The sequence below is a fragment of the Thamnophis elegans genome, chromosome 14 (assembly GCF_009769535.1).
Source record: "Thamnophis elegans isolate rThaEle1 chromosome 14, rThaEle1.pri, whole genome shotgun sequence".
NCBI lineage: Eukaryota > Metazoa > Chordata > Lepidosauria > Squamata > Colubridae > Thamnophis > Thamnophis elegans.
In genome coordinates this window covers 6,639,321-6,656,056 of record NC_045554.1, presented here as the reverse complement: position 1 = coordinate 6,656,056, position 16,736 = coordinate 6,639,321, and the positions used below count along the sequence as shown (strand labels likewise).

At 44.2% G+C, this 16,736-nt stretch overlaps 1 protein-coding gene across 1 annotated transcript in view; it reads left to right on the top strand.

Moving 5' to 3' along the window:
* EEF2K (eukaryotic elongation factor 2 kinase) overlaps positions 1 to 16,736 on the top strand; it is a 44,187-nt gene that overhangs the window by 4,971 nt on the left and 22,480 nt on the right. Inside the window, exons 2-4 of the mRNA XM_032230965.1 lie at positions 6,424 to 6,733; positions 12,273 to 12,373; positions 16,416 to 16,476. Of these exons, the coding sequence (XP_032086856.1) occupies positions 6,488 to 6,733; positions 12,273 to 12,373; positions 16,416 to 16,476 (408 nt within the window). The 5' untranslated portion in view covers positions 6,424 to 6,487. The remainder of the gene's footprint in view (positions 1 to 6,423; positions 6,734 to 12,272; positions 12,374 to 16,415; positions 16,477 to 16,736) is intronic.

Sequence of the window (16,736 nt, the reverse complement as noted above, 5' to 3'; positions counted from 1 at the left end):
AAGAGAGAGGAGGGAGGAAGGAAAAGAAGGAGGAAGCAGGAAGAAAGGAAGGAAGGAAAAGAGGGAGGGAGGAAGGGAAAGGATGAAATAATTCAAATAGCAGAGGGGAGGGGGAGAAAGGAAGGAAGGAAAAGAGGGAGGGAGGGAAAGGATGAAAGAATTCAAATAGCTGAAAGAGAAAAGGGACGGAGGGAGGGAAAAAAGAAGGGAGGAAGGAAGGAAGGAAAAGGAGGGAGAGAAGAAAAGAAGGAGGGAGGGAGGAAGGAAGGGAAAGAGGGAGGGAGGAAAGGAAAGGATGAAAGAATTCAAATAGCAGAGAGGGGAGGGGGAGAAAGGAAGGAAGGAAAAGAAGGGAGGGAGGAAGGGAAAGGATGAAAGAATTCAAATAGAGAGAGAGGGGAGGGGGAGAAAGGAAGGAAGGAAAAGAAGGAAGGAAGGAGGAAGGGAAAGGATGAAAGAATTCAAATAGCTGACGGGGGAGGGAGAAAGGAAGGAAAGAAGGAAAAGAAGGAGGGGGGAGGAAGGAAGGAGTTCCAGTCTAAGAAAGTTTGTTGCATGAATTCTTTGGACATGGAGGGTTTTGCATTGAAGATATTTTCTTCCTTCCTTCCTTCCTTCCTTCCTTCCTTCCTTCCTTCCTTCCTTCCTTCCTTCCTTCCTTCCTTCTTATATTAGGGCCTCTAAAATAACATTTCAGTGCAACCCAGTGCACAAAAAGGAGGAAAAAAGGGATGAATAATTTATTGGTTAATTTCAGCCGCAGAGTGAATTGTATTTGTTTGGCTGGTATTGGAGCCAGGATAAAGTTATGAGGCTGTTAAAAGTGCTCTTTTGCATCAGTCAGGAAGAACGAAGGAGGTCTGATTCTTGAATTCACACCTTTAGTAAATAGACAAATTCTATTTGTTTTCTCCCTGTGATTAAGGGACAGTCTTATCTTTGGGTGAACCATTGCCCTGGCCTCAGTTTCTACAGGTAGGCCTCGACTTAACGACTGCAAGGAAGCCTGCCCGTCATAATTATAAATCATGGCTTCCAGAGTGCTCCTGGGGGCTGGGGAGGGCAGAAATGAGCAAAAAACGGGCTGTTTTTTGCTCAATTTTGCCCCCGTAGCCCCCAGGAGCTCTCTATAAGCCTCCTAAAGGCTATGCATGCTCTTTTTTTGACAAAAAACGGGCCCATTTTTCTGAAAAATTGGCTGTTTTTTGTTCATTTTTGGGGAGGCCACCCCCCAAGAGCACTCTACACGCCTAAAGGCTATTCATGCCCTTTTTGTGGAAAAAAAATATGGGCCCATTTTCACGAAAAACGGGCCATTTTTGGGGAAGTCTGCAGAGTACAAAAACTTTTTAATAAAAAAAATGCCTCTTCTTCAGAATCTTGATGCATCTTATACTCCGGTGCATCTTGTACTCCGAAAAATACTGTAGATCAAGCCGAGGAATGACAGAATGCTACGAAATATGTAGAAGGGAAAGTAGACCACCAAGCGATCCCCCCTTGTCCAGAAAGAGCCCCATGACTGTTTCTGAACCTTGGCAAGGAAAGGTCACGTCTCTCGCAAAGGAGCACTTCTCTTCCAACAGATAAAAGGGATATTTTTTAAAGCGACAATAACAACAACATAGAAAAGGATTTCTCTGCTGAACCCTCGTGCCTGGGAGAGCCGTGCATGGCCAAGGGATTTATTAAAAGCTCTTTGTCCGTCCCTTGGCACCGTGAAGGGAAGCTGTAGCCTCTTTTGCCCGATTGGCTGGTAGGGATCTCAGCTGGCAGAGAGCCACTCCGTGGCTTTGAAAAAAATCTGCCTGCTTGGCAGCATCAGCGCATGGATCTCCTTAAGCAGGAAAGGAACAGCATGTTCTCCCCAGAAGCCACATCGATCTCGCTGCTCCTGGAGATAAAACTTGGAGCATCTGGGAGAAACTAAAACAGTACAGGTAATTCTCGACTTAACAACAATTCAAACTTACGACGGCACTAAAAAAAAAAAAAAAGAAAGGGACTGAGGACCACTTCTCACACTTAATGACCGTCCCAGCATCCCCGCGGTTACGTGATTTAAATTCGGATGCTTGTCCCAAAGGTGCTTCCCCCCCCCCCCCTCCAAAGAGTGCAACTGGACTTTCTGGTTTTTTTTCTTTGAAGACGTTTCGGTTCTCATCCAAGAAGCTTCTTCAACTCTTGACTGGATTTTTTTTTGGTGGGGGGAATGGAAGTCAGAGTTGAAGAAGCTTCGTGGAGGAGAACCGAAACGTCTTCAAAAGAAAAGGAAAAAACCCAGAAACTCCATACGTGTCTTGAAAAAGCACCTTTGGGAGGGGACAACCGTGACCTCAGACGATCTCCGTAGACATTTTCATACTGGTTCACACTTATGACGGTTGCTGGGATTGTGTGGGGAAGGGTGGAGCGAAGCTTTTATTTTCTGAAACTGGCCTCAGTTTCTACGGGTAGGCCTTGACTTAACGATTGTAAGGAAGCCTGCCCATCCATCATAATTATAAATCATGGCTTTTGTAAACCAGGCCAAGAGACGCACCTGATTGGTGCGTCTTGTACTCCGAAAAATACGGTAGATCGAGCCGAGGAATGACAGAATGCTACGAAATATGTAGAAGGGAAAGTAGACCACCGAGCGATCCCCCCTTGTCCAGAAAGAGCCCCATGACTGTTTCTGAACCTTGGCAAGGAAAAGGTCACATCTCTCGCAAAGGAGCACTTCTCTTCCAACAGATAAAAGGGATTTTTTTTAAAACAACAACGAAAAGGATTTCTCTTTTGCGACGTTCCGGAGAAGCAAACTGATTGGGAAAGCCAGATTTACTAATTTTAACAACCGCAGGGATTCATTTAATGAAGGCGGCAAGAAAAAGAAATGGAGGAAAAACTCTCCTAAGAAATTTCTCACTTAGCAACATAAATCTCCGGCTCAATTGTAGTCGTACGTCGGGGACTACCGGTAGAGCAACAGAATGATAAGAGTTGAAAAGGGATCTTGGAGGTCTTCTAGTCCAACCCTCAGCTCAAGCAGGAGACCCTAAAGCATTTCAAACAAATGGTTGTCCAACATCTTCTTAAAGACTTCCAGTGTTGGAGCATTTACAACTTCTAGAGGCAAGTTGTTCCACTGATTAATTGTTCCAACTGTCAGGAAATTTCCCCTTAGTTCTAAGTTGCTTCTCTTCTCGATTAGTTTCCACCCATTGCTTCTTGTCCTGCCCTCAGGTGCCTTGGAGAATAGCTTGACCCCCTCCTCTCTGTGGCAGCCCCTCAAGTATTGGAAGACTGCTATCATGTCTCCCCTAGTCCTTCTTTTCATCGGATTTTGATTGCGTCTGGTTTCTCCAGCGTGCCAAGCCTGGCTGGCTTAGTGGATCCTGCTAGTATTTTACTCCTCTTGCAAATTGTGCACATCATCAAGGTGGAGCTGGCAAGCTCCGACTTGCACCACAATGCTTACGGCTCTTTTAGAGTCGTAACGCAGCTTTCCGCCCCAGGGCATGGGTTATGTCTCTTGTGTGCAGTAGGAGGAAAAGTTGTGTTGTCTGAAAAGCATGGTCTCTGGTGTTCAGGGATAGAAATTTTGCAGATTTGAAGACAGCGATTGACAACTTGAGTCGGGGCGTCAAGGCAAGGGGCACCGCAAGATCACAAAAGGTGTGTTTGGTGTGTGTGTGTGTGTGTCTTATTTTTTATTTCATTTAGTTTGTCAAACATGTTTGAGATTGCAGGTGTAGCTATGAACATGGACATGAACACAGGAAACGAGTACAAATCAATGGGGAGAGTAGGACAGGGACGGAAGGCACGCTGGTGCGCTTATGCACGCCCCCTTTATGGATTTCTTAGGAATGGGGTGAGGTCCACGCGAGACAGTTTGAGGTTGAAGCTGTGGGGGGTTTGAGGATGTAACAACGGAGTCGGGTTGACATGGTGAAGAAAGGGGGGGAGCACATTCCACGTATATCTTCGGCTAAAGTCAAATCTCAGATAATTACAGTAGGCTTGTGAGGGGCGCACCTCATTGGAAAATGTGATTTATGACACAGACTGAGGGGAGAGAAGGAACAGGGGTAAAGTTGAGCCATAATTCAAATGAGGTTTAGATCTGACCGCAATAGGGTATTGCCGAAATGGTGCTCCTAATAAATGACTGGTTTTCTTTTGAAACTTGGCTCGAGGCTCATGAATCAATTAGGGCATCTTTCAGAAACCTGACAGTCACATTTTATTTATTTATTTAGTTAGTTAGTTTGTCAAACATGTACAAGATAACAGGTATAAGTATAAACATAGACATGAACAAGGGAAATGAGTACAAATAAATGGGGACAGTAGTACAGGGACGGTAGGCACGCTGGTGCGCTTATGCACACACACACACACACCATTTACGGACCTCTTAGGAATGGGGTGAGGTCCACGGTAGACAGTTTGAGGTTGAAGCTGTGGGGGGTTTGAGGATGCAACAACGGAGTCAGGGAGAGCATTCCAGGCATTGACCCCTCTGTTGCTGAAGTTGTATTTTCTGCAATCGAATTTGGAGCGGTTTACCCTTGAGTTTGTACCTATCGTTTGCTCACGTATTATTGAGGTTGAAGCTGGAGTAGTAGTTGAGAGGTAGGAGGTTGTAACAGACAATTTTGTGTACTATGCTTAGGCCAGACCTTAGTCGGCGTAATTCTAGGTTGTCCAAGCCCAGAATTTCAACCCTGGTGTCATAAAGTATTCTATTGTGAGCATGTGATTCTGGGACATTGCAAGGGCCATTAATATGAGTGAGTTGCCGAGTGTCTCAATTTTGATCGTGTAATTGTGGGGATGATTCAACAGTCGTAATAGCAATCACACTTAGACTTATATACCGCTTGCCAGTGCTTTTACAGCCCTCTCTAAGCAGTTTACAGTGTCAGCCTCTTGCCCCCAAAAATCTGGGTCCTCATTTTACCCACCTCGGAAGGATGGAAGGCTAAGTCAACCTTGAGCCAGTCAGGATCGAACTGCTGGCAGTGGACAGAGTTAACTATAGCAATAGCACTTAGACTTATATACTGCTTTACAGTGCTTTACAATTATCTCTTAAGCGGTTTACAGAGTCAGTCTATTGCCTCCCAATAATCTGGGTCTTCATTTGACCCACCTCGGAAGGACGGAAGGCTGAGTCAACCTTAAGTTGGTCAGGATCGAACTGCTGGCAGTGGACGGAGTTAACTATAGCAATAGCACTTAGACTTATATACCGCTTTACAGTGCTTTACAATTCTCTCTTAAGCGGTTTATAGAGTCAGTCTATTGCCTCCAATAATCTGGGTCTTCATTTTACCCACCTCGTAAGAACGGAAGGATGAGTCAACCTTAAATCGGTTACAGTTAGACTGCAATATTGCATTTTAACCACTGCAGCATGCATGGATGGATGGATGGATGGATGGATGGATGGATGGATGGATGGAAGGAAGGAAGGAAGGATAGCCCTTAGACTTATATACCGCTCACAGTGCTTTGCAGCCCTCTCTAAGTGGTTTACAGAGTCAGCCTCTCTTGCCCCCAACTACCTGGGTCCTCATTTAAACAAACTCGGAAGGACGAAAGGCTGAATCGGTGGCAATAGCAAGAGCCCTTAGACTTAGGTAGAATAGAGTAGAATAGAATAGTTTTTATTGGCCAAGTGTTGATTGGACACACAAGGAATTTGTCTTTGGTGCCGATACTCTCAGTGTACATAAAAGAATAAAAAAATCATAAGAATAAAAAGATACCACACTTAGTGATAGTCAAGGTTAGTAATAAGCTATCAAATTGTATTAGGAAACAAATAAAAATGATATAAATTGAAAGATACAAGCAACAGGGTTATACGCCACTTCACAATGCTTGAAAGCCCTTTTATAAGTTGTTGACAGAGTCAGCCTCTTGCCCCCAACAATCTGGGTCCTCATTTGACCCACCTCGGAAGGATGGAAGGCTGAGTCCACCTTGAGCTGGTCAGTATCGAACTCCTGGCAGTGGGCAGAGTCAGCCTGCAAATACATCATCCTAACCATGCACCACCAGGGCTCCTTGTGAAATTCTTGGTAGTCCTCGGCTTAGTGACTGTTTGAAGTTATAATGGCGCCATTTTTTCCTGCGCCATTGTAACTTCAAACAGTCACTGAGCGAATGGGTTGTAAGCTGAGGACTACCCAGAATTGAGATATTAACCAGATTAGCTCATGGATCCAAACTAGCATAGTCTTTGTTTTTGCATTTGTGGAGTCCTTGATCCATCTCTCTCAGCGTGGTTAGAACTGATAGGATTCCTCTCCTGGACTAAACCGTGGTTTATAACTTTGTCCTGCAAACCCAGCCAATCCTGGTTTCTGCCCCCACAATCTTGATTATTGAATTATTTTTTTCCCCCCTCTTGATTTCCTTCCCTAGTTTCTCCAGCCTGTAATACTGGCTCCCCCAGCAGCTCACCGGGCGTGGTCCGTATTCTCCCAATATGGCGGACGAAGACCTGATATTCCACATGGAATACCTGGACAACGGCACGCTACCCAAACCAGGTTGTGGGAATTGCCACGAGGCGGACAGCGACGAGGAAGAGAGTTACTACATCTGTCCGATTACAGATGAGCCCATTTTGAACAAGATATCCGGCGACAAAGTTCATAACTATTACAGCAACCAGGTCAAAAATGAGACTTATTCCTCCAGCTCCTCTCCCAGGAGTTCCTTCCATGTTAGGGTAAGTTTTAGCCTCTTCGTAATTTATTCATTCATTCATTCATTCCCTCTCTCTCTCTCTCTCTCTCTCTCTCTCCCTCCCTCCCTCCCTCCCTCCCTCCTTCTCTCTCTTCCTTCCTCCCTCTCTCCCTCTTTCTTTCTTCTTTCTTTCTTTCTTTCTTCTTTCTTTCTTTCTTTCTTCTTCTTTCTTTCTTTCTTTCTTTCTTTCTTTCTTTCTTTCTTGTCTGCTTTGGCTGTATGTCACTAACTCTGCCACTCTGCATAATTTGGATATTTTTCTGCTTTAGTGTAGTTGCCCTTAAATTTGGGAGAAATTTGCCATTCCAGTTCTGCATTTGCAATAGTTTATTCTATGGCAGCCTATCCAGTGGTTTTATTGCAAAGTTTGAAGAAATGCAGCCGTTTCCCAAGATTTGAGGAGCTGCCACAAAGCAGAGGGTCAATTTATTTTCCAAAGCATATGAAGGCAGGACAAGAAACAATGGATCTAAACTAATCAAGGAGATTAAAACTAAGGAGAAATTTCCTGGCGGGGAGAACAATTAACCAGTGGAACAACTTGCCTCCAGAAGTTTTGGGTGAAGTTTTTTTTTTTAAGAAGAGATTAGACAACCATTTGTCTGAAACGATATTGGGTCTCCTGCTCCAGCAAGGGGGTTGGACTAGAAGACCTCCGTGGTCCCTGCCAATCCTGTTATCCTGCATTACTTTCGGCTAATTAACCTGTTTGTTGTTTTAAACCTTTTTTGCTGGACGCCGTCCAAAATCACTTGCATCTTGTGACCGATGACATAATTGTACATGTATAGAAAAAAAAGTCAACTGTCTTTTTTTTTTTTAAAAAAAGAAACTTGTGGGTGATTTAATTAGAAAACTTTTTGCACCTGAAATTGCACACCGAAGCGTACAGGTGACCTGGCTAGAGGTGACCTATTGACTTTTGCAAGCTTTACTTCCAGCCTCAAATGTTTGTTCGAGCGTGCCCCTAAAAGTTTTTGTTTGTCCTTGAAAAAGTCAGGATTATTATTATTTTTTGCAAAATATGATAGGGTACAAAGGCAAAGCATTCCTCTCGCACATATGTACTAGCTGCTCCTGAATCTAGGGGGCGGTGCTCATCTCCGTTTCAAAGCCAAAGAGCTGTCCGAAGACGTCTCCGTGGTCATGTGGCCGGCATGACTCAACACCGAAGGCGCATGAAATGCTGTTCCCTTCCCACCATAGGTGGTTCCTATTTTTCTAGTTATATTTTTCACATGCTTTCAAACGGCTAGGTTGGCAGAAGCTAGGACAAGTCACGGGAGCTCACTCCGTTACTCGGTGCTAGGGATTCGAACTGCCAACCTTCCTGATAGACAAGCTCAGCGTCTTAGTCACTGAGCCACCGCGTCCTTGAAAGGGAACATAGTGTACGGCAAAAGCGTCTGTCCTGATAACATCTCTGTCGAATTTGGAAAGAGAAAGCGCGACGGGAACTCTAGTGGCAAGGTGTAGCGGCAATAACCATGTTGGCTTGTCTGTTGGCTTGTCTGTTTTGCTGTGTCCTTCAGTAATTGTGTCTTGTCTGTGTCCTTCAGCATGGGACTCAACATCCCCCTAAGGCAGGGGTCAGCAAACTGCGGATCTGGAGCCGCATGTGGCTCTGGAGCCGCATGTGGCTCTGGAGCCGCATGTGGCTCTGGAGCCGCATGTGGCTCTTTCCTCCCTCTGCTGCGGCTCCGCCACCGGTCGGTGCCACAATTTTGAGAGGAGCTTCCAGTGGGGGACGGGTGGAGAGAAGCACAGTGCGCCAGGAGAAGACTCTATGGCAAGGAGAGGGGTTTCCTGTTATCTCCACAATTGATAGGGCTTTTGGTTACGACAGGTAGAGGAAAAAGGACGCCGCGTTAGGAGGAGACTCTATGGTGGGGGAACCGGACTTCCAGTTGATAGCGGAAAAAGGATGCCACGCTAGGAGACTCTATGGTGGGGGAACTGGACTTCCAGTTGGTAGAGGAAAAAGGATGCCACGCTAGGAGGAGACTCTATGGTGTGGGGGAACCGATCTTCCGGTCAGCTCCAGAATTGAACAGGGGGGCTTCCGGTTAGGACCTTTGTGGCTCCCGGTGTTTTCTTTTCTGTGGGAAACGGGGCCAAATGGCTCTTTGAGTGTTTACGTTTGCCGACCCCCTGGCCTAAGGGCAGCGCTAAAACTGAGCATGGAGGGGAAGGTCCACCCCAAATCCCCTCCTGTTCCCCCATCCGACCCTAATAAACGCCTGTTTTGCATTTCACATTATCTTCATCTTACCCACTCCGCCCTGAGTCTTCCAAGATTGGGCAACATACAAACCAAATAAATACAAACCAAATAAATACAAATACTCCAGTTTTGGAAACTGTCTCGCCAAAGCCGTTACCCGACTGTCGTTTTTAATTTTTCAGTTATTTATTTAAGCCGTTGTTTTTTTTTACGACTGCCCATCTCACTACGGTGACTGGGTGGATATCTAAACGAGACAGAAGGGTGGACGTGATTAGAGAGATAATCGTGGCTTATTTGCTTGAATGAAACTGACATGGAAATGAAACAAAACCCTTTCTCCCCCCCCCCCCTTTTTTTCTCTCTCATGATTTTTTTTGCTGTTCATTTTTGGGTCACCAACCAGCTCCTTTTGGAAGCCCAGATCTGGCTTTTTAAGCCAACGTGGGATTCCACACTTCTCAAATGGGATGTGACACAACCTCTTTGGAGGAAGATCATGTCAAATAAAAGTAGTGTTGCATTTAAAGTTCGTTTGGCAACCTATTTTTATTAGCTTATGTCCCATCTTTATGGTTTTTACATCTAAAGCTGGCAAACACACACACATACAATACTCCTTCCTCCTCCTGTTTTCCCCATCAGAATAACTGTGGGGTGGGCTGGGCTGAGAGGGGGGGTGGTCACCCAGCTGGCTTTCATGCCTCAGGTGGGACTAGAACTCTCTGTCTCCTGGTGATTGGACCAAAGTCACCCAGCTGGCTTTCTTGGCTAAGTTGGAACTAGAACTCACCATCTCCTGGTGATTGGCCCAAAGTCACTCAGTTGGCTTTCATGCCTCAGGTGGGACTAGAACTCTCTGTCTCCTGGTGATTGGACCAAAGTCACCCAGCTGGCTTTCTTGGCTAAGATGGAACTAGAACTCACCGTCTCCTGGTGATTGGCCCAAAATCACCCAGTTGGCTTTCATGACTAAGGCAGGACTAGAACTCACCGTCTCCTGGTGATTGGCCCAAAGTCACCCAGCTGGCTTTCATGACTAAGATGGAACTAGAACTCACCGTCTCCTGGTGATTGGCCCAAAGCCACCCAACCAGCTTTCATGCCTAACACGGAACTATAACTCTCTTGTCACCTGGTGATTGGACCAAAGTCACCCAGCTAGTTTTCATGCCTAAGGCGGGACTAGAACTCTCTAGTGAAAGACACCCATCTGGCTTTCATGCCTAGGGTAGGACTAGAACTCACAGTTGCCTGGTGATTGCCCCAAAATCACCCAGTTGGCTTTGTGCCTACCGCAGAACTAGAATTCACCATCTCCTAGTTTCTAAACCAGCACTTTTAACATGTTCACCAGCCTGGCTTTCCTATCCTGGCATTTTGTAGTGACTTGGAAAGATGGCTCTGGAGTTGTGATGTTTTTAACCTTGCTTTCATACTAACATCTGCCTGAATTCTTGCCACTGTACAGCTTTGGGCCCTGTGTGTTTTTAAAAGCTTTTGCTTCTTCGCTGATGCTTGTAGGAGGTTGGTGTGGTTTCGCTTGGCCACGAAAAGCCCATTCCAGTTTCACTGTATATTTATTTTAAAAAACAAAACACAACACGAGGGCCGAACGAAATAAAGAAGCCGAGGTCAACAGATAAGGCTTTGAGCTGGAAGAGAACCAGCCAAGGAGAAGAAACAAAAATATTATTTTTGGCCAAGGGAAAAAAAAATATTTGCATGTGATTTAATGCACTGAGTGTCTCTTCCCCCATTTGTCATGGTACTTCTGTGCAGCTTTTGGACAGCCCAGCTGCCAAATAGGGAGAGTCAGGATCCAACTTTGCAAGATGGTGAGAGGGAGAGAAATGAAGGATTGGGTCAAAAAAGTCAAGATGGCCTCCAGGACTGCATGACACCCCTTTTTACTTACAAAACACATTATACAATACAGTGCAATGCAATGCAATGCAATGCAATAAATACAATACAATACAATAAATACAATACAATACAGTTGGAAGGGACCTTGGAGGTCTTCTAGTCCAACCCCCTGCCTAGGCAGGAAACCTTACACCGTTTCAGACAAATGGCTATCCAACATCTTCTTAAAGTCTTCCAGTGTTGGAGCATTCACAACTTCTGGAGGCAACTTCTGTTCCACTGATTCATTGTTCTAACTGTCAGGAAATTTCTCCTCAGTTCTAAGTTGCTTCTCTCCTTGATTAGTTTCCACCCATTGCTTCTTGTTCTGTACTCAGGTGCCCCGGAGAATAGTTTGACTCCCTCTTCTTTGTGGCAACCCCTGAGATATTGGAAGACTGCTATCATGTCTCCCCTAGTCCTTTTTTTCATTAAACTGGACATACCCAGTTCCTGCAACCGTTCTTCGTATGTTTTAGTCTCCAGTCCCCTAATCCTCTTTGTTGCTCTTCTCTGCACTCTTTCTAGAGTCTCCACACCTTTTCTACATCGTGGCAACCAAAACTGAATGCAGGATTCCAAGTGTTGCCTTACCAAGGCCTTATAAAGTGGTATTAACACTTCACGTGATCTTGATTCTCTCCCTCTGTTGATGCAGCCTAGAACTGTGTTGGCTTTTTTGACAGCTGCTGCCCACGGCTGGCTCATATTTAAAATGGTTGTCCACTAGGACTCCAAGATCCTTCTCACAGGTACTATTATTGAGCAAGGTACCACCTAGACTGTACCTGTGCATTTCGTTTTTCTTGCCTAAATGTAGAACCTTACTCTTTTCACCATTGAACTTCATTTTATTAGATAGTGCCCAATGTTCAAGTTTGTCAACATCCATTTTAAAGGGGGACATTTTAATTGGACAACTAGTGGCCACAACCTTGAATTTTTTTTGCCCAACATCTGGATTCCATTTTCACCCCCTCGTCCCATGCATTATTTCCATTTGCATTAACATTTTTAGTACATATTTTTCCAACTCGAGGGCTGAGTTTTGCAAAATAAAGTTTAGAAGTGTCCCTTCCTTCCTCCAGTGATATCCGTATTTTCTTGAGTGAAACTGGAATAGCTGGAGTTTATGAATCAGCAGTAAAACAATGGAGAAAGGATGAATACGTCCGGAAAAAAAATAAGTTACTTTTTTCATTGCCGTTGTAGCTTTGAACAGCCACTTAAGTGAATTGTTGTTAAGTGGAGGTCTACCTGTATCTGAACCATGGAAACTTAACTAACACCCAGAATCAGGACCGGTGAATCTTATGCGAGGGGGACTTTGAGTTCAAATTGCCTGAAAGCACTTTATAAATAACTCATGTAATAATGTTGACCTTTGCAGGAAGCATGGAAGCATGCCATCGAGAAGGCCAAGCACATGCCTGACCCCTGGGCTGAGTTTCACCTGGACGACATCAAAATGGAAAACGTCACCCGCTACAGGTCGGTCGATATTTCCTGCACGCCACGGACTTTGAGGTTGAAGAATTTTTACTTTTTCTCCCTGGTGCATTAAAAAAAAAAAGTTTATTCAAATCAACAGGGCTGTGTCTCTCCTCCCACTTTTTAAGGTTGTGATATTGTTAGAAAAAAGGTAGGGGACGTGGTGGCTCAGTGGCTAAGATTCTGAGCTTGTCAATCGGCCGTTCGGCGGTTCGAATTCCTCGCGCCGCGTAACGGAGGGAGCCCCCGTGACTTGTCCCAGCTTCTGCCACCTAGCAGTTCGAAAGCATGTAAAAAATGCAAGTAGAAAAATAGGAACCACCTTTGGTGGGAAGGTAACAGCGTTCCGTGCGCCTTTGGCGTTGAATCATGCCGGCCACATGACCACGGAGACGTCTTCGGACAGCGCTGGCTCTTTGGCTTTGAAACGGAGATGAGCACCACCCCCTAGAGTCAGGAATGACTGGCACATATGTGCGGGGGGAACCTTTACCTTGTTGTTAGAAAGGAAAAAGGGATCAGGAAACATAACTGGTGAAAGAAAGCTGACGGATAGCAGAGTCAAATTAGCCAAAACGGGTTATGATTTTATTCCCTATTACTTAATTGGCGCCTGGATTGGAGCTAATCCCATTATTATTCAGAAGCGGGAACGTTTCTGCTGCTTATCTCCTGAACTCTTAATCATTCCTGCTTGCGTTGTTTTTTATCCGAGCATGGGTGGGTGTGCAATTCATATATCACAAGTGCCCTGTGCGTGTTATCGGGTGGTGGTCGTGTACATAACTGGCCGTTCAGCCTTTTGATTTATGGCTTTGCTGGCTTACCAGCCATTTGAAGTTTCAACCAACCCCCCCAAAAAGTGGGAGTTACGGCCCCGGTTTGAAATTCCGATGGTCAGCTCCTTCTATGGTCATGTAAGCACAATTTGTGAAACTATTTTAACGTTGTTAGAGACACCACCACCCCCTCCCGCTGTCTGTTTCTGTTTCTCCCCACCTGGGAGGAGGTTTCGAAGTATCTGTAGCAGGACTGGTAGATTCTGTAACTGCTCTGTTCCTTAGGCTATCCGTCTCGTAAACTCACAGGATTCTTTTTTGTGTGTGTGTTGTGTATATGTATACATCTGAACTAGACTGTGATGTTTCTCTGTGTCGTGTGTGTGTATATGTGGGTATAGGCAGGCATAGTGGTTATCCTTCGAGAGCTGAATGCAATTAAATTTCATTTTAATGTATGCTGATTAGTAAACATTTAAAGTGACAAAATTCTATTCTATGTTCTGTTCTCTATTCTGTTCTCTATTCTATTCCATTCCATTCTATATTCTATTCTATTCTATTCCATATTCTCTATTCTATTCCATTCTATATTCTATTCTATTCCATTCCATATTCTCTATTCTCTATTCTATTTTATTCTATTCCATTCCATTCCATATTCTATTCCATTCCATTCTATATTCTATATTATTCTATTCCATTCCATTCCATAATCTATTCCATTCCATTCCATATTCTATTCTATATTCTATTCTATTCCATTTCATTCCATTCCATATTCTATTCCATTCCATTCCATATTCTATTCTATATTATATTCTATTCCATTCCATATTCTATTCCATTCCATTCTATATTCTATTCTATTCCATTTCATATTCTATCTATTATAGAATATATATCTATATTATATCTATTCTCCTATTCTATTCTATTCCATTCCATTCCATATTCCATTCCATATTCTATTCTATATTCTATTCTATATTCTATTCTATTCTCTATTCCATTCCATTCTATATTCCATTCTATTCTATTCTATTTAGAATATTTCAAGGGTGAATTGCAACAACAGACCTTATCAGTCCTTGGATAGTTGCCAGGTCGATAGCTTCCAGATGCAGTGCTGTATAAGGAAATACTTGGCAAGGAGTTTCTCAGATAAGCAAATCTTCACACTAACGAATTAATTGTCTCCTGCAAACACCACTCCCCTTTCGCTCCTCCTTATTCCCTAAGGGAGGGGCCATTCAGTGTCCCCTTGTGCCTTTACTCCCGAGTTGACCTCTGCTCCTTAATTATTCCCTTCTCCTTGCAGCTCTGTGCATGCGCACACTGGGAACAGGCTCCAGCTGTTCTTCTGCCTCATTGATGTCTGACTCTGAAGGCAGCTGATAACTGTCAGACGGCTCTGGCCCCCTCTCTGCCTCCGACACAGAGCCCTCCTCAGAGCCTTCCCCAGACTCCAGGACTGGCCCAGGTTCCTCCCCAACTTCCTCACTGTCCGAATCTGCTGCTAGCTCTGCTGGCAGGTTACAACATTCTCCCAAATCTTGAAGATAAGCCAGCTATTTAGTTGCCCAGTTATTTTGGAAGTATTCAAATAAGGGGAAGAAATGCCTGGAAAGATTTTTCTTCCAAGCTATTATTAGCTTGACCCCTGCGCTCCTCTCAAAATAGGACTTTTTAAAATTTTCTCCCTCTTCTGTGCCACCACGTTCAGCAATGCCAAGACGCAATCTTTATCCCCACCTTGACCCGAAAAAAATCCGGAGGAGCAAAGGGAAGCGTGAAGAATTGTGCATACACCAGGCTAACCTTTGACCGGAGCGAAATCCCTAGTGCAAATAGACACGTTCCCCTCGTGTTCCTCTTCTGGTTTTCTAGCGTTACTCGCATTCCAGAAGGAAAAGCACTTATTCAAGGCTTCGTTAGCCATTTCTCGTTTATTGCTTTACAAGATCTGGAGTTTATATAGCTGCGGTTTTGATTTTTTTTCCCCCACGGTTCTTTTTCACCTTATTTTAAAAAAAAAAAGTTAAAAGTTGCCCCTTTTGAAAAACACCAATTTGTACTGCAAGAGCATGTGGCGTGAACCCAGCTTATTAGCAATAGCAGTAAGACTTATATACCGCTTCATAGAGCTTTCAGCCCTCTCTAAGTGGTTTACAGAGACAGCATATTGCCCCCCACAATCCGGGTCCTCATTTTACCCACCTTGGAAGGATGGAAGGCTGAGTCAACCCTGAGCCGGTGAGATTTGAACAGCCGAACTGCCGAACTAGCAGTCAGTTGAAGTAGCCTGCAGTACTGCACTCTAACCACTGCGCCACCTCGGCTAACTAATTGGATTAGTTTCTTACTTTAATCCTCTTTAATCTTACAGTGATTACAATACAATAGCAGAGTTGGAAGGGACCTTGGAGGTCTTCTAGTCCAACCCCCTGCCTAGGCAGGAAACCCTATACCGTTTCAGACAAATGGCTATCCAACATCTTCTTAAAAACGTCCAGTGTTGGGGCATTCACAACTTCTGGAGGAAACTTCTGTTCCACTGATGAATTGTTCTAACTGTCAGGAAATTTCTCCTCAGTTCTAAGTTGCTTCTCTCCTTGATTAGTTTCCACCCATTGCTTCTTGTTCTATAGTTAGGTGCCCTGGCGAATAGTTTGACTCCCTCTTCTTTGTGGCAGCCCCTGAGATATTGGAAGACTGCTATCATGTCTCCCCTAGTCCTCCTTTCTATTAAACTAGACATACCCAGTTCCTGCAACCGTTCTTCGTATGTTTTAGTCTCCAGTCCCCTAATCCTCTTTGTTGCTCTTCTCTGCACTCTTTCTAGAGTCTCCACATCTTTTTTATATTGTGGTGACCAAAACTGAATGCAGTATTCCAAGTATGGCCTTACCAAGGCATTATAAAGTGGTCTTAACCCTTCACTTGATCGTGATTCTATCCCTCTGTTGATGCAGCCTAGAACTGTGTTAGCTTTTTTGACAGCTGCTGCACACGGCTGGCTCATATTTAAGTGGTAGACACACACACAGAGAGATTTTTATATACATATATAGACTTATGAAATCAACTGATAGGGTCGTACATCTCTCAGGTGCAACTTGTGAGTGGTTAAGTGGTTAACAACCTGTGAAAACAATAAGAAGCAACAATTCAGGCCCACACAACAGAATATAACATATTCCTCTCTTTTTGCATTTTAACGAAGCGGTCCTTTTTAATTTACTTCCTTTTAAATTGGTCAGGTACAACGCTGTAACCGGAGAATGGATCGAAGACGAGGTCTTGATCAAAATGGCTGCGCAGGTAAGAAGAAGCAGAATTTTTTTTTTTTAAATTTTGGCCCTGGTGGTTAAGCGAATCACCATGGTCATTCAATGAATCGTATGGCCATTAAGCAAATCCAGCTTGCGCCCTCGACGTGGCTGATCCGAAGCGAGCAGTTTGCGATGCCATGACCCCAGGACTCTGGAACCACAAATCATAAATAGATGCTGGTTGCCCTGATGCCCAGATTTTATTTTATTTTTGAGAATTTTTTTAAATTGTTTTAGTTAAACAAAAAC